The sequence below is a fragment of the Juglans microcarpa x Juglans regia genome, chromosome 2S, assembly GCF_004785595.1.
Source record: "Juglans microcarpa x Juglans regia isolate MS1-56 chromosome 2S, Jm3101_v1.0, whole genome shotgun sequence".
NCBI lineage: Eukaryota > Viridiplantae > Streptophyta > Magnoliopsida > Fagales > Juglandaceae > Juglans > Juglans microcarpa x Juglans regia.
In genome coordinates, this window is record NC_054597.1 from 12,067,786 (window position 1) to 12,086,187 (window position 18,402).

Here is an 18,402-nt window from a genome sequence, read left to right on the forward strand (position 1 = left end):
AAGAAAAAGCAAAAAACGTGGATGTATAACCATTTGACTATATAAATATTTTTTTGTCAATTATGATTGACTTGTCACAATTTGAAGCAAAAGATGGTGTGAAAGCAAAAATAAGGTCAATATATAAAAACGTGGGTTCAATAGAAGAATACAATATGCATTTTAAGACATCTCAAAAGGAAATAAAACCATAATCATCATCTACTACTTGCTGGGTAATTGTGTCTTATTTTCTTCCTTCTATGGAGTTATATTCTATTATATTCCCATGTTTATATTTGATACTGCTGATTGATTTTTAGTGATCCACACTTTTTTTTTTTTTTTTTTTTTTAAAAAATTAACTTTTTCATCATTTCTCTCAACTTATCTCATCTTATCTAATTATTATTATTTTTTTAAATTTTCACATAAAATAAAATAAATAATTCAACTTTTTCAAATTCTAAAATAAAAATAATATTAAAAAATGAAAAATTTTATACACCATACTACCATCTTACTTTCACCTACTAAATAAGATGTGACATATTTATCACTATTAAATGATCATTTATTGCATACTTCTTTATCATTTAATAGTGATGTGTGGTGTATAGCATTACTCAAATAATATTTTATTCAACTTTTAACTTTAATCTAAACTCATCTTATCTCATCTCATCTTTTCTGTAAAAATAAACAACATAAAATACTAAAATGCCCTTGTTCCCATTTATTGACTTTTACTTTTCATGATCCTAAAAAACTTCAATTTTGGTACATACTAATATTCAACTATTCTCACCAAAACAATTAAAAAGTGTTAAAGATACCAACTTTCAACCAATTCGGTGGTTCAAGTCTTTAGACATCCCAAAAAACTTTGATTCTTCAAGAGTCAAACAGTCTCGAACAAAACAGAGAATCCCAATACGGATGGGTTATCCATCTCTCCAACCTCTCCCATCAATCATCATCCCACGCACCAAGTTTATTTCCCATTTCCAGGCTCTTTACGTTTACCTTAACACCTGTGACCTGCCAACGTGCCCTTTTCCAAGCAATTGCCGACCAGCCAGGCACGCGGGCTGCCCCAGGCCGCCAATTCCACCCAAATTTTGACACCTCGTAGCCGTAGACATGCGACAAAGGTAGTGTCAAAGTGGGCTTTGGATAGGCAGAGAGAGAGAGAGAGAGATGACCGACCAATAAAAATAACCGTCAAAATTTCCCACACTTTTTATAATTAAAGTCCTTGTATATATATATATATATATAGACGTGCATTGGCAGATTGGATAGAAACAGCGAAGCCTTGAGCCATCTCATTTCAGCTCACCGTTAATATGGATTGGACCAGAGGACAGGCCATCGGCCATGGCTCATCCGCCACCGTCTCCCTAGCCACCTCTCATCTTTACGGGAGCGTTTTCGCCGTGAAGTCGGCGGAGCTATCCCAATCTGAGTTCTTGCAAAGAGAGCAACAAATTCTCTCCTCTTTGAGCGTTACTCCTCATATGGTCAACTACAAGGGTTATGACGTTACCATGGAGAACAACATGCTCATGTACAACCTCTTCATGGAGTATGTCCCCGGAGGCACGCTTACCGATGTAATTCGCACCTGTGGAGGCCGGCTTGAAGAATCGGTGATCGGATGTTACACGCAGCAGATTGTACAGGGGCTGGAGTACTTGCATTCGCAGGGCTTTGTGCATTGTGACATCAAAGGCAGGAACATTTTGATTAGTGAAGAAAATGGTGCCAAAATTGCTGACTTTGGATGTGCTAGGTGGGTTGATGATAAAGTTGGGAAGGACAGGGAAATGCCGAAGATTGGCGGCACGCCTATGTTTATGGCGCCGGAGGTGGTGCATGGAGAGGAGCAGGGGTTCCCTTGCGACATTTGGGCACTTGGGTGCACAGTTATTGAAATGGCTACAGGCGGTGCACCGTGGCCTAATGTGTCTGACCCAATATCGGCCTTGTTCCAGATTGCATATTCCGGTGAATTGCCTGAGTTTCCAAGTTTTCTATCCGAGCAAGCAAATGATTTCTTGGATAAGTGCCTGAGGAGAAGTCCAAAGGAGCGGTGGACAGCTAGTCAACTTCTTAAGCATCCATTTCTTGTGGAATTCAATTCCAGTGCAAAGATAATTCAAGAATCCAGTTATTCAAATTCTCCTACAACTATTCTTGATCAAGGCTTTTGGAACTCGCTGGAAGACTCAGAATTAAATCTAGGCAGTCTTATTGAGGAAAACCCGGGTGCTGAAAGGATCAGACGGTTGTCGTTGCTTTCAGAGGCACCTGATTGGACATGGGATGAAAAATGGATCACAATAAGGGGGAATAATGGTGAGGAAATCAATATGATTATGGATGTTGCTGAAGCTGAAGCTGATGGTATAATGTGTTGCAGTGGGTCAGCAACAGCTTCCATTAGTAAAGCAATGGTAGAACTGAAAAGCACAGTTGGTAGTGAGGGGTTGATTTGTTTTTCAGATAGCAATTTAAATAGCAGTAGTGGGAATTTAATTAGTTTCTTTCAATGTGGGAAAAGAAGTGTAGCTTTGAGCCATTTCGGTTTTGAGAGGGACAAAGATAAGTTGTTTCTTCCTTCAATTCCAAGTTTTTAAGTTCATAAAATCCATCTCTCTCTCTCTCTCTCTCTCTCTCTCTCTCTCTCTCTCAGTTTTAGATCTTTGAACAGGAAGTTCCAACTTCCAAGTGTAAACACTAACAAAAATTGTATGATTTTCTGGAAGCCAATCTGTCCACGTTTTGACTTTCTCAATTCCCACACTTCTTTTCTCATGCACATGTTGCATTTTTCCTATTGCCTCACCCTATCCTCTGTTTCAGTTTGCCCCCACAATGGTACTTTGGGTACGTTCAGTTCAATGACACCTACTACTCAAACCTGAAATTCAGCCGCGAACAAGAATAGTTGGGGATAGTTCCACCTAACCCATATAAATCTTACACCCACCCTTAACTTCACTTTGTTAGGTAATGGCAATGTGGAATTAATTTTCACAGCTAGGAAGGATACCTGTGTCTTAAGATATAAATTAAATAAGAAAATCTATCTCTCTATTTGTTTAGATTTTTTAGATAAATTGTAATTTCATATGATATCAGAACAGATCTGATCCACGTGTGAGGATGAGTATTAAGATATAAATTAAATAAAAAAACCTAGATCTTCCAATTAGCTTGAGACACATAGGTTAAGTGACCTGCAATATATATGTAACTTAATACTGCGGACAGTTTAAACAACTCCATTGTTTTGGGTAATTAGCAAAGGCAAATTCAGGGAAATCTGCTTATTTGTACAAGTACGGTATTTCTTTGCTTAATGTCCTGATCAGTTCCCCGGCTAAACAACAATAGGAATGTTGAAGTTCTACCCGAGTTGAGATATTTGGAAGGTTCTTTTATAGCCTGATGAAAAGGAGGTTTTGAAGTACGGCCAGAATCTTCCAACTCATACATCATTTTCTCTGAAATCTTCTCTTCTTTCAGTGCTGTTCTTAGAAGAATGTTTTCATGCTTCTCTTTAGCAAAAAGATAACAGAGTTAACCATAAATCTTTCTACCAACATGAGTCGGTAACTTTGGAGCAAAGTGAGCACACCTGAGGGTAAGCACGGCCAGATCACTAAATGCCATGCATGGTAATTACATAGATTGTCATTTGTATCTTGGCCAGTGTAGCATAAATGAAAAAATCTATTCATCATCCCAACTCCCATCATCCTATGATGTAGCATTAAATGATAAGTTTACAAGTAAAATATAATAAATAATTTCTAATCACCTAATGCCACATTATAGAATGATAGAAGTTAGAATGATAAGTAACATTATTCAGCATAAATATTATAGAGTGGACAACATAGATTCAAAGCTTAAAACTTGGACGTGTAAATAAAACATCTCCCCCTCCCTTCCCCATATATCTAGGAAACATTATGGGTCTAAACAACAACCTGGCCCAGGTCAGGTTATGGGTACTTATGGTAGGAGCATGGCTTCAAGCAAACAAAAGGAATAGTCCCAATATTGAATGCTATTGATCATGGGCTTCCGCTTGAGTACTGTGGAGTAATTGTCATCCACCGGGTATTTGCAAACCCCTCATGTCGCCTTTAAATAATAGTTGGTTTGGATACACAAAACTATCTTATCTCATTATTAAAATTTTTTCAAATTCTCATATAAAATATAATAAAAAATTTAATTTTTTCAAATCTCAAAACTATAATAATATCAAAAAATTATATTCTAACAATATTTTGTTCAATTTTTAACAAAATATCTCATCTCATGTGAACTGCCTAACGTGGCCTAAGAAAAAACCGTAGTAAAGTTTGAGAGTATTGCAAGCAAAGCAGTTTCATAATTGATTGCAAATCCCGTGAATAGTTAGCAACATGGATCAAGATTTCCTAAAATTTTTATCCGAATTTGAAAGTTTCAAACGAGAAAGAGATAGACGTATCAAATAGATTCTAAGTAGCTTGATTTAAGAGACCTTCTAAATATATAAGTACTTCAAGAGAGTTAAGTTCCAGCAAATACATATATAAGATCATATTGAAAATGTGAATAAGACTAAATGCGAAGAGGCTCTGGCCACTGAGATCAAGTTACTCTTGTTTTTATTAGCTATATAATACGTCGAAACAAGCTGAAGCGACAAGGCATCTCAATGCAATGGTTTCACAAACAAAAACAAGAACAAACCAATTATGACAACTAATACACAACCAAATTAAGGACGTGAAATCCGAGCCTCACGTCCCTGCCTTAACAGCATTATTTATATTTCTTGGCCGGCCTCTGCCAAGAACCAACAGCTCTAGCTCGATCATGCTTTATTTCTGGTCCGACTCCAACATGTTCTACACTACTACTAGTAATGTTGCACCGTGACATTGCACCGGATGATCGCGTACTGGGTGGGAATGTCCAAGAAGTGTGTCTCAAAAGTGGCATAGCCCCTAGCAAACCGGAATTTCCCTGTTCCTGCGACCACCGCAACCTCTCTAACAGGCTCAAACTGCTTGCTAATACCTTGTATTTGTATGGTGCTTCCACTGTACTCGTCGTTTGTGAACACTAATGATATCATAACATGTGAATTCAAGCCGTCCAACCCGGCTGTCACGTACATGCCTTGGCCACGGCCGACTGCAGCTGAATTCGGGTCTGAGGTTTCGGTGATGTAGTTGTCGGTGACATAGACGGTTCCGAATTGGGTGAACGTCCAAGCCTTGCCGGCAACACCTGCAACTGGGACAACCGTGGCATTGGCAGCGCCGTGGGCTGAGATGTCTTGGAAGTAGAGGGACAGCTTGGTTTCTTTAAGTTCCGTAGCTTTGGTTAAATGTATGGCCGTGGCTAGAACCAAGATAAAGAGAAAACTGGTTAGTCCTTTCGGTACAAGGTTTCGTGCCATGGATGGGTTTGGCGGAGGCAAATTAGGCAACCAAGAGCTGTACTAGCTAGTAATTTGGACTGTGAGTTTGTATTTGGGAATGGTCTCCATTTATAAGTAGGAGAGGGATAAATGTTTTGTTGGGTAGTGATCTACAAATTATTCTTCTGTTGTTCTCTTGTTCGATGGGAATACTTTATATGGTCATCTCTGGCCGGAGCTAGAAGCCAGAAGAGGGGATCAGGGAGCCTTATTTTTCTAGTCAAGAAATGGTTCTGTATTTTGTTCTCTTGCTTTCTCATTAAAGAAACAAAGGAAATGCAATATAATTTTAAGTTTTTGTGAATATCCAATATCAAGCAACCTGCATATGTCATATGACATGTAATTGTCGAACCCAAAACTTGAGAATTAGAAAAATGTTTACAAATTTGGATAAAATTATGCACATTATATGCATGTCCCACACAAATTCAAGAATTCTGATCACTTCGTTTGAATTTCATTGTTCAAGATCTACAACGAATTTAGTATATTCTTGTGTGCTTCACGCCCCTTAATTTAAGCTCCAATTGAGTGGTTAATTTAATGAAAATTAAGCCGTGATGTAGCTATTCACGGTGATGTAGCCATTCGCCGTGGGCTTCTTCTATCAAAACACAAGGTTTTTAACCCTTGTGTCAAAATGACACCATTTTGTTTCATCGGAACGGCATCGTTTTGACGCTGGGTTTGATTTAAAAAAAAAACTTGAGTATCGGGTTTAAAACTCTGAACCCGGGATTTAAACCCGATACCCAGCCCGTGTTGACCTGGGTTTTGCAACCCGGGTTGAATTGGAACCACCAGGCTGGAAAAAAATCCGACCCAGATAAACAGTGCTATATATGGGGGCGATGTTAACCATTCATACAGATAATTTACTTTAATAAGATTTCTTTGTGGTTAAAGCATTTCTCCACTATAAATGAGGCACCCTTTCGCCCAAGGGTGAGAGGACTTTGCTTGGTGGGAATTACAACTAATTGCCTCCGGCTAATATTAAAAACTAATGTAGCCAACAAATTATATAAGCATTTTTTTCGATAAAATAGTATATATGGTTGATGAAAAGGATAACTACTCATGAAATGAAATATGTTTTACATTAATGTGTATTCCATCCGTGATTCAATTCTATATTTGAATTAGATGGTCAAATTCATAAAGGAAAACACAACGTGTGGGATATATATATATATATATATATATATATATATATATATATATATATACACACTAGTAAAGGGCAAACACGTGCACTGCACGTGTGCCCAATTGTGAAAATATAAAAAATATTTTAAAAAATAACATTTATAAAATCTAAAAATATGTAATAATAAAAAATAGGTTAATATATATAATTATAAAATGTAACAGTTTTGGTTATATTTTAAGATTCTCATTAAAGAAATATAAAATCTATTTCTAAAGCATAAAGAAATATATTCTAATTAATAATATATGCTTATTATTTAAAATTAAATTGACTAATATAATATCACACTATTTAGAATTAAAAATTTAAATAAATATATAGCAAATATTTACTAATTTTGATTAATAATCACAATTTCACATACTTGTAAAATGCTTTAAACAAATAGATGCATAAGATATTATACAATAGGGACAATAACATTTATTTGTATGGATAGTAATAAGACAACCTAGAGATAGGAAGGAATAAAAGATCAGTGGAAATAGAGTAGAACAGCAACAGAAGATTGAGCAACAACAAGATAAGCACAAAGGCAGCAATTCTGTTGCAAAAAAATATATTATAAAAAATAACATAATCATTTTAACAATATATTATTGTGTCTTAAATAAAGCTATATTAACATATTAAAGTGTAAGTTGGTAATAATTTTTTATTCAAATTTTAATAACAAATGTCATATTATGTAATGATTTTTCGCTTTTCTTTTCTCTATTCTTTCGTATTTTGTTTGTTTATTTTTTTTTCTTCCACCGTGCATTTGTAAATAAATGAACATATGTTTTTCATTTCCTACAGATTTGAGTTGGGGTGTATAATTTTTCTGAAGTGGATTTATTTGTTCATTTGTTAATTTTTTTTGGCTTTCGTTTTTCTTGTTTGTTCTGTTTCGTATATCTTGCATGTGTAGGTAAATGAACACATGTTTATCGTTTCCCACAGATCTGAGGAGATGTATATTTTTTCTAAAATGGGTTTATTTCTGAACACATCTTCATATATCTGAAGAAATCGTGTTCAGATATGGTTCTTGTTTTGTCTTTGTTTTATTTGCTGTTTTTTCTTCTGTTTTTTTTTGCATAGATTTTAACAGATTCTCATATCTTTGAAAATATGTTCAAATTTCACTTTTTTTTTTGCATGTTGATATATTTTTATCTCTGTTTGTTTTTTTATTTTATTTGTTTTTTCTTGTATTGTAAATCTGTATATACAAGAATAGATGTAGTCCATTTCTATTGTTTTTTTTTTTTTTTTTTGTGCAGATAAATTTATTACATTCTTTATTATCCGAAATAGAAATTCTGATATGTTTTAGGTCCAAGATATAATATGTGGACATTTATTTTTTTGTGACATGTTGAAATTATGTAGAACATGCGCACCTTCTAAAGTTTTTTTTTTTTTTTTAGGGTCTTGTAAATCTGTGGGTTATTTATTATTACACTTGTTATTATTTGTAATATGGATTCCGAGATATTTGAAGAAATTAAAAATTTTCAGATCTGTGTAGAACAAACATTTCTTCAAACATCTCAGAACATATACATTTATTTATTAGACTTCTTGTTATCTGAAATCAAATTTCTGAGATGTGTAAATAAATCTATGTTTTTTCAGAGTCATGTAGAACGTAGATATGTTTCAGACTTATCTATGTACACTTGTACATAGATATGTTTTAGATCTATTTACACTTGTTATTACACTTTGATTTTTTTTTTTTCACATGGGTTTTTATTTTTTATTTTTTGTTTATATGCATGTGTATGTACTATTCCATAGAAACTTAGCAAAGTTCGTATTTAAGTTTAAATATGGAAGCATAGAGAGGTTTGTATTCCATCAAAACATGTAGACAAATATTTTTGTTAGGAATATGTTTTTCTGTAAATGCACTTTTTTTTTTTTTTTTTTGCAAGTGGTTTTATTTTGTTTGAGCAGTATGTGTCCTATATAATCTACGATGTTTATTTTTCTATAAATTTGAACAGATCTTCACATGTTTGATCTTGCCTTGTTTGTTTTTTATCTATGTTCACATGTTTGATTTTGCTTTGTTTGTTTTTATATCTATGTTCATATGTTTGATCTTGCTTTGTTTGTTTTTTCATCTATTGTGTATCTGTATATCAATGAATAGATGTTAATTTCTGTTGGTTCCATTTGGTTAGAACAGGTTTGTTCTTACGTAAGAGCATATTTGTTAGTCATATTTTTTTCTATTTATTTCTTTGCACAATTCTAAATACTATGTGCATCTGTTCATTTATTTTTTCGAACTCTAAATTTTTCTCTAACACGTATATGTATGAATGCAAGGAAAGTACTGGAGGTAATAAATTCAGAAATATCAAAGCCATAAATGTCTAACAATTCTATTAACAGAAGCATATTTAATTTAACATAAAAGTAAACAAAAACATACCTAATATATTCCGAAATTCATAGATGAAACAGTGGAGTGGATGAAATATAGAACTCAGAAAGCAACAGTTAGATTTGTGATTTTATCAAATTGCAAACAGCAGTAAAAAGTAAAACATCACAATTGTTTTTATATTGAAGCATAGGCGGTGAAAGCGGTGTAAAAGAACAAAGCAAACAATCTGATAGGAAATGATGAAGCGGTGGGGAAATATGAAAAGGGAAAAATTTATAACAAGCGGCTAAATCGGTAGAGATGATCAAAATAAAGTAGGAGAAAAAAATTCTAAGACCATAAAGAAATGTAAAAAAAATTCTGAGTCTGATAAAGACAACGAAAAAGCAAGCGGCTAAAGCGGTACGAAACACGGTAGACGGATCTAGAATATGACAAACACGTAGAGAAAAGAAATGGAGAAACTGATTGAAAACAGGAGAACACAAATTCATCCAAAAAGAAGACGGTTAAAGCGGTAGATAAGACAAAGAAAAAATGTAAAATAATATTAAAATGTTGTAAGATGAATACTGTGAAGGCGGTGGAAAAGTAGAAACCCATAGATAATGAAGGAGAATTCCAGAAAGATGTGGAAAAGGAGAGCAAAAAGAAAGCACGAAACCGTAAATTCATTAAACGAGAAAAAGACAGATCAAGGGATATAAAGGGAAAATAAATATAAAATGAGGGGTAAAAAGGAAAAAAATAATAAACCAAGAGATCAAGAGATACAAAGGGAAAATAAATGTAAAAGGAGGGATAGAAAGGAAAAAATAATAAACCAAGAGCTAATGCGTATTGGCACTTATAGAAGGGAACGAAACACAAAAGAATGGGTGAAAATGGCAAAAAAATTAAACTAAAGGACACAACAGGAAGATCACCAACAAAGCAGGGGTAATAAGGGTGAAAAAAATAAAAGAAAGGACATAGACGAGAACAAATATAAAAAGCAGGGATAAAAATGAAAAAAAAATAAACCAAGAGGTGGGACAGGGAAAACAAATATAAAAGGAGGGGCAGAAAGGGAAAAAATAATGAACCAAGAGCTGCTTGCTTATTGACGTTTATTATATATATATATATATATATATATATATGGATAATATATACCATATTCTGTGTCTCACATGAATCAAGATTAAATATTGTAAGATCTGCACACTTTATATATCACTTTTTCAAAATTTAAATCTAACCCAAAAAACGGAACCTCTAAGAATGTCCTAAGAAATTACTCAGATCCAAAGTAGCCCGGCAAACTCATGTACAAGGCTAGGGTTGAGAGAGAGGATCGTCCAAGCCTTTCCGGCACCAACTGCAATTAGGATATTGGTAGTGTCATTGGAGCCAGCTGAGATGTCTCTTACTACTGAAATAAATTGGTGACGATTGGTTCAAAGTTTTGAGGGATAGGCAACCAATAATTACTAGCTAGGCTACGAATAGAATCAGAGATAAATTGTTTTTGTATGATTGCTTGTTTTTGCAGCTGTGGATATCGTTTGCAGTCGGACCAAAAATGGATAAGTTTTGTACTGTTGCCTAATAACAAATATTTCTGGGGAAAAAGATTATTTTATAAGCCATATAACACAATTGATGTAGAAGTATGTGACAATAGCTAATATAAAAAGAGAAGTGCTACAGCAACAAAAGAATTACATAAAAATAATCTCACAAACTGATGATTTTATGTAATCTAAATCTACTTTATAATAAAAATAACTTGACATAAAATGGATGGTGGCCCACTAAAAAACGTGTTTGGTTTCAAAACCCATCTTATCGTAATTAATTATGGTTTCCACATGAAAAGATGCTCCAAAATTAGATTCGTTTCTTGTATCTAAATTTATGCAACTGTCTGTCAAGGATTCAGCTTTAATTTTATCTAATTGCATGTATAAATTGAAAGGGTAACAATCACTCAATTGTGTACGTTAGAGACGCATCATTTTACTCTACTTTGTATATAAAGCTAACTGTAAACAGGCAGGCACCCTACATTTTCTTCCCACTAGTAAATGCAATCTTTAAGTTCTCATACATATAAATAGCTGAGAATATTGTTCATTATTAGCCTCTGCCCACTCACATGTTACTTTTGTGATCCGGCTGTGACAAGCTCTGATCGATTGATTCTAACTGGTTGCGAAGGTTTTGATTGTCTGCTAGCAAACGGTCATATTCCAGAAGGAATCCTTCAGATTGCTTTCTTAAAGCCTCTGCTTCAGCTTCAGCGGCTTTTGCCTCCTTTGCTTTCGCCTCACATTCAGATCCCAGCTTCTTGATCTTTGTCCTCAATACAGCAACCTCTTCTCCTAGGGCCTTAAGCTCCTCTGCACTGCCATTTTTGGAATCCTCAAAACTTCGATTTTGTTTTTTTGCAGCCTCCATGGTCTTTCTGAGTAAACTAAGTTCTCTTATGTAATGATGTAATCTATCAATCATCAGTGAGAGGAATAGCATGAATCCTGCATGTAATTGATTGCACTGATTAAAAACTCAATAACAATGGTACTCGAAACAAATTGAAACTGAATGATGAAAGCAAGCAAATTGAAAAGGTAAGGATTCTATTTCAAAGCAGCTCAGAACAAAATTAATTAGGTATGGCATGAATCATAAGAATGACACTAACAAAAATGCTAATAATGGTCCATCTTATCATCCAAAAGCAGCAACAGCTGCTGAAGCAAATTGGTTGTCTTCCACTTCAAATTCTTTGATAGCAAGGAGATGCCTGCTATCCTCTTTAATGTATCATTGATATGTTCCCAGACACAGCAAAAAACTAAAACATAAACCTTTGAAATCAACAAGGATGAAAGTTGACAACCGACGTTTAGGCCTCGTTTGGATAGTGAGATGAGATGAGATAGTTTGTGAATAGTAGTGAAATGGTTTAAGTTACGATGTTTATAGAGCTTTGGGAAAGAAGAGAGAAAAAGTTGAATAAAAACATTAAAGTTAAAATATTGTTAGAATATAATTTTTTAACATTATTTTTTTTTTTTTGGGATTTAATTATCAAAATTTTTGTTTTAGAATTTGAAAAAGTTAAATTGTTTTTTTGTTTTGTTTGGAAGTTTATGAAAGTTGAAATGATTAGATGAAAAAGTTGACAATTTGAAATTAAAATGTTTGTATTTATAGTGTTTGGATATTGATGTGAGATGGGATGGGATGGGACCAGATGACTATCCAAACTAGACCTAAGGGGATGCTTGGAGAATGAAATGAGTTGAGATGAAAAATCTGTGAATAATAATAAAATGGTTTGAGTTAAGATGTTTCATTGGGTTTTGGGAAATGAGAGAAAAAAAGTTTAATAAAAATATTATAAAAGTTGAAATATTGTTAGAATATAATTTTTTAATACTATTTTTGTTTTGAGATTTGAAAAAGTTGAAATTTTTTTTGTTTGTATTTTGTTTGGAAGTTTGGGAAAGTTGTAATGATTAGGTTATGATTAGATGAAAAATTGAAAAGTGTTTGTGTTTGAATGGTGTTTGGATGTGGAGATTAGAAGAGACGAGACGAGCTGAGCTGGAATAATGCCAAGTATAAGCCCCAAATAGACAAGCTTCGCACAGCCCTTCGTAAAAAAGTTGGTCCCACTAAAATAGAAAGGGTTTTTTTTACACTTTTTAATGATGGGGTCCACTTTTTTACAAAGAAACTGCGCGGGACTTGTCTATTTGGGGCATGTACAAATCATTACTCTTTAGACAATACATTTGTGGCTTTTTCTTTTTTATTATTTTTTTCAGTAATCTTCCATCAATCTGTAAATTCAAAATCCAGGGAATTAGCTTAAAATGTACAGCCTAGGTATTTAATAAAAGCAGAACTCTTGAAGAAGATCAAAATGGATGCATGATATCAAAGAAAAATCAATACAATTGCAGTCAAGCAATTTTCACACTAGCAGTTGTCTCTTCAGAACACTTTCTGTTGTCTGATTCCATGTACAAGCTCAACAAAATGTTAGAGAGACTATAATTATTGCATGTTCTGCTTAAGAGAAAAAAATGGATGCCTTTTAATGAAAGATCATCAAAAAATTTTCAATAATTAGCCAAGAATACTTATAAAAAAAAATAATTAGCCAAGAATAGAACAGGAATCCAAGAGAACAAAAAACTTTCAATCGAGCACCCTGTACAGTGTCCAACATTATATTTCCAGTCTTTGCTTTATCTAAACTCACTTATACACAGGAAAGAAGGTCAGTCATGCAGGGGCATTAACAAAATGAATCACAAACAATGAGCAGGGAACCGCACACAGGGGATGACTGGAACATAACAAACCCTGAAATGGGAAGTATTGATCATCTTAAAGCAAACATCCAGAACTTCCATTTCTAAGCAATAAATTCACTGAACAGATAATTGCATGAAATGTAAAAAGGCTGGAAAAATATTTTCTTTATAAGTAATAAAAAGAGCAAAAGTATACAAGAGGGAACCTATCTCAAAACGGAAAACCAAGGACTAGTTTAAAAAAGCCAAATAATATTAGTGATGAGCCCAGCATTGAAAAACAGAAAACCTGAAAAAATATAGATCTTTACTGCTGGACTTCATCTTAGAGAATCAGCATAAATGTTAATTCTTTTGGGTTAAGATACTTGGAAGTTACCCTGCAAAAGCCACATTTCTTCATCTATGCCACTGAAACCAGGTTTCTACATCAACCATGGAGTGATCTCAGATGGCCAACAATTTTTCATCTTCCTGGTGCTTTTTTAACCTTCCTTATCTCTTAGGTGGATAGAATTTAGATTGTCTACCCCCAGGACGTACAAAGTCGGTATGCATAAACCATGGGTTTTTTTTTTTTTTTTTTCCTTTTACGTTTTTTTGCAACCATACGTTGTTATGTCTATGTGGTCAATAGAATAGATGACAAAACAGCAATCACAGACGAACCAAAAACAATTACTATTCCACATTATGTGTGCATGCACAAAAACTGCATCGACTGACAAACTGAAATACAAGACATCAAAAGGAGGCATCATATGCTTGTTATGAAAGCTTCCCTTCTGTCAGTCTATTCCCATCCAATTCCCCAATACATGTAGGATCAATATATATCAGGCCATCATTGAGTCACAAACTTCAAAAATATGCCTTCAGACAGATCTTCTAAGTTAAATCCTTACAACTCCATACAATGTTGGCCAATCTCAGCACGTTAATCTTGACATGTGAGCACCTGGGCCTTGTTTTTGCAGAGTGCTTTGTTAGTAAAAATAATAAGTGGCACCAAATGATGCAACCCAATAAAAAACAACAATAATCGAAAGGAAATTAATAAACGTTTCACTTTGGCCTGGAATGCACCAGAAATCTCATTTAGGAGTTAGGACTGGAAATACCACAATGCAAACTAGCATTTTCTTCCTCAACCCTTTTCTCCACACTTCCATTCTATTCAAACAACCCACTACAAAGACACCACTAACAAAACTACCACTATAGCAGTAATGGAAACAACAACTCCTCCCTAACATGCACACAAGGACGGGCGCAGGACATTCTATGACATATACTAACCACTACAAAAAGTACACCAATCATGAAAACTACCCCATAAAAAGCTAATTAAGCTACTCATGTCCATCCCCTATTTTATCCAGTGACAACAGAGCACTGCCCGTGATCATTCTTACCCATGCCAGACTTGTTCAGTTGGGTGCAATTTCAACATTTCGCCTTAGTAACAAACCACGCCTACTTTTATTTTTTATTTTTTTATTGGCACCAGGTGTCCAGGAACGTCCCAACTAATCCCGTGGTTGAATAGGCCCTCGACAAGGAGGTTCCCGCAAGTGCACCTCAGGTAATTCAATGGGAAAATCCCCCAGTCCGATGGCCCTAGAGATTGTTTGCACTTTGCACCCAAGGGGATTTGAACCTTAGACCTGGGGAGAGCATACCCCCAAACCACATTTACCACTTGAGCCAACTCCTAGGGGTTCAAACCACACCTACTTTCAATAAAAATCAAGAATTTTTCATATCAAGTAACAGATTTCCAAGATAGGTTTCGTAAAAAATCTGAAATTTGATTATGCTACCTATTGTTGGCAAAAAGAAACACCAATATTGTGATACCCCATATGATAAGAGAATAAAGTAGATGGTATATGGGATCCCACATTGCTTGCAAAAGAGAAGTTCTTGCTCTTTATAATGTTCCAATGGGACTTCAATTGTATCATTGACTAGTCTTTTTAGAGTATAGGCTATATGGTTTGGACCTTCCATTGGGACGTTACAAATGGTATCAAAACCTATCTCAACCAGAAATGTGGGACTTAAGCCGTGCCACTTACGATAGATGGGTCCGATGAGGATGTCGGGAATTTAAGGAGAGAGATTGCAATACCCCATATGATAAGAGGATAAGGTAGGTGGTGTATGGGATCCTACCTTGCTTGGGAAGAAGAAGTTCTTGCTCTTTATAATGTTCTAATAGGGCTCCAGTTGTATCATTGACTAGTCATTTTGGAGTATAGGTCATGTGATTTAGGCCTTCCATTAGGGCGTTACAAGTATATTATTTTTTTACTTAGCCCATAGGAAATTAATTATCATTTAACATTGTGAGGAGAAAAGTTACAGTATTTGGGATCCCAATAATATAAAGAATTTGAAACTTTCAACCAACCAAGCTACCATCCTCATCAGATGTATTAACGCCACCACCTCAATCTGTCATATCAACAAGTCAACATGACTGACCCCTTGCGTATGTTGCCAAGTGTTGCTACATGAAGATTTGAACAACAAATGCCTTAGCATTTGGCATGCCAATGAAAAATGATTTCCCCTTTTAACCATAGTAGTCAACCTCAACTATAACAAGGTGTGTGGCCCAATGCTAAGCCATATGATGCTATATGAGATTGATTGGAACAACATGTGACGTGGAACATTTCAATCTGGGCAAAGTATAAGAGCGCGTGCCAAACATCCGTGTATGAACCCAGATTAGTCGGGGATTTTGTCCCGGAAAACTGGTGCCAAACAAAAATAAAAACATCCCATGTATTCAAGGGAAATAAAAACTCATAATCAAGCATCTTATGAGGGTGTACCATTTTCATATCAATCATCAATATCATTATGGCACTTGAGCCGACATAACTGAATTATTATTAGATCCACCAAAGACACCTAATACTAGTAAACTTAATACTCAATAACCAGTTCATAACACCAAAAAGGGAATATGGAGATAAAGAAGCACCAAATTTTCAATGCAAGATTGATACACACGCACACACCTAGACCAATATTATTTCAATTGGAAGATTTGTATGGCCAGAGCAATGAGCATTGGATCATCTTCCCAAAACTGCACAACCTAAGATACCTAAAAATGCTATCTCTGCTTTTTTTCTTTTTGACCAAACAAAGGATAAGAGTCAACTGCTAAATGAGAAAGCATCAACTTAAAAAAATAAAAGTAGCGAATGAATGGAGAGAAGTTACCCATAAGAGAAGCTTCGAGCATGTGCTGGGACATGAGGACCTGGTCGGTGGGATTCGCCACGCCTGCCTCCATCGTGCGGCTCTGGATCTTGACCATGCTGTAAACGCTCGATGCAAGCACAATTAAGATGGTCCCGCCTACGGTCTTGACCATGACTGGGCCCCGCCCGCGCTTGACGCGATCCAAGGTTAAAATCACGAGCTTTCGCAGAGGGCTCTTAAAGAGGAGGGTGAGAATGAGAGCCATTTGGGCGACGATCACGGTGTAAAGTAGCTGTATCATCCCTCTATGGTGGTGCTCAGCCCGGATATCGCAGTAGAAGAGAGAGAAGAGAGAAAGAGAGGAAAGAGAGAGAGACCGGAGGTTTTGAAATGAGTTGTGTCGGTCAGTTACGTCAGTATGCCCTACTACGTTAACTTTTATTCGCAAATTGAATCTTGAATTATTGTTGCCGACTACATTTGAAACGTCACCGAAGACTAGAAGAGGATTGAGATATCTTAAATGAGTTCCGCTTTTGAGCGGTCCTGCTGCTATTGAGGGATAAAAAGCCACTAATAATATTGCGCCGTATCAACAATTGTAGAGATTTTATAATATATTTATTGTACTAGATTTTCTCTTATCACAAGAAACCTCACCCTAAACTTTCTCAATCTGTAATATCTCGCACGATCTCCATCTTCTCCTCAATGCCGCTCTCACGTTCCGTCACCTATCTCTTCATTGCCGTTAGTTTGGACTTCTCCTGTTGTTCCCGTTGTTCCAGTTATTCAAGTTGTTTTTTTTGTCCATCGTCATCTCCCATCTGGAATAGCCCATATTTCGTCGCCTATCTCCTAGTTTTGAACCAGATTGGCCGTCGCCCACCCCGCCGCGTTGGACACCATCATTGTTAATGGATCACATTAATGGATTGGCAGATTCTGTTATGAACTCATTAGGTAGAACTCACCCTTAAAAACTAACTTACAAGGAAAGGGTGCTTATGAACTTATAAACTATCAACCAATCTCATACTTAGTTAATGTAAGATCGTAACAACCACCACGCTTCGCAGCCGACGTCCACGGCGGTCCCAGCGCTCACACGGGTTGGCTGCGCATTAGGTCTTTTCCCAACTCTGGGCGAACACTACCATGCCAGCATCACCCCTTGTGCCGCACTATTGCAACCGTAGCAATATGGCCTTAGACGTGGGGTGGCTTTGATACCATTTGTTATGAACCCACTAGGTAGAACTCACCCTTGAAAACTAGCTTACAAGGGAAGGGTGCGTAAGGGCTTATAAACCATCAACCAATCACATACTTAGTTGATATGAGATCGTAACAGATTCACAATTTCTCTTATCACAAAAAATACCCAACCCAAATTACACAGAATATCCCAAAAAATACCCAAACCCAAAAATCATTCCAAATTGCAATCACTATTATTAGAAAGCTGCATGTGTAAAAGCTTTCAATTCCAAAATTTTATTGGCAACCAAGCAAACGGAATCCAATACCTCACTCTCATAGATTTTATCGACAATCACATTCATGAAATGAAGAATTCAATATCTCACTCTCACAGAAACCAGATTGACCGTAACCTTGTTGGAGATGGTGTTATTCTAGGTGTGGCCGAAAGTTGTGGTATGCAAGCAGGGTAAGGGATGCGAGGGGTGGCCGTGTCGAAGAGGCAGTGCGATGGTTTGGGTGTGGTTGTGTCGGCGAGGGGGTCGCTCCTCTTAGTAACGGGTGCGAGTGAGGGATGCCTAGTTTC

At 35.6% G+C, this 18,402-nt stretch overlaps 3 protein-coding genes across 3 annotated transcripts; 1 reads left to right on the forward strand and 2 right to left on the reverse strand.

Annotated features, from left to right (window-relative positions):
• Positions 1-1,289: 1,289 nt before the first annotated feature.
• LOC121251595 (mitogen-activated protein kinase kinase kinase 18-like) lies at positions 1,290-2,790 on the forward strand. The gene has a single exon (XM_041150876.1). The coding sequence runs from the start codon at positions 1,329-1,331 to the stop codon at positions 2,619-2,621; it is 1,293 nt and encodes a 430-aa protein (XP_041006810.1). The 5' UTR covers positions 1,290-1,328; the 3' UTR covers positions 2,622-2,790.
• Positions 2,791-4,624: 1,834 nt separating this feature from the next.
• LOC121253243 (dirigent protein 22-like) lies at positions 4,625-5,569 on the reverse strand. Its single transcript, XM_041153233.1, has one exon. The coding sequence runs from the start codon at positions 5,450-5,452 to the stop codon at positions 4,907-4,909; it is 546 nt and encodes a 181-aa protein (XP_041009167.1). The 5' UTR covers positions 5,453-5,569; the 3' UTR covers positions 4,625-4,906.
• A 5,429-nt stretch (positions 5,570-10,998) lies between these two features.
• Positions 10,999-17,125, reverse strand: LOC121252545 (B-cell receptor-associated protein 31). Its single transcript, XM_041152245.1, has 2 exons — positions 16,632-17,125; positions 10,999-11,594 (listed from the first exon to the last, which is right to left on the reverse strand). The coding sequence occupies exons 1-2, from the start codon at positions 16,912-16,914 to the stop codon at positions 11,212-11,214; spliced, it is 666 nt and encodes a 221-aa protein (XP_041008179.1). The 5' UTR covers positions 16,915-17,125; the 3' UTR covers positions 10,999-11,211.
• Positions 17,126-18,402: the final 1,277 nt, after the last annotated feature.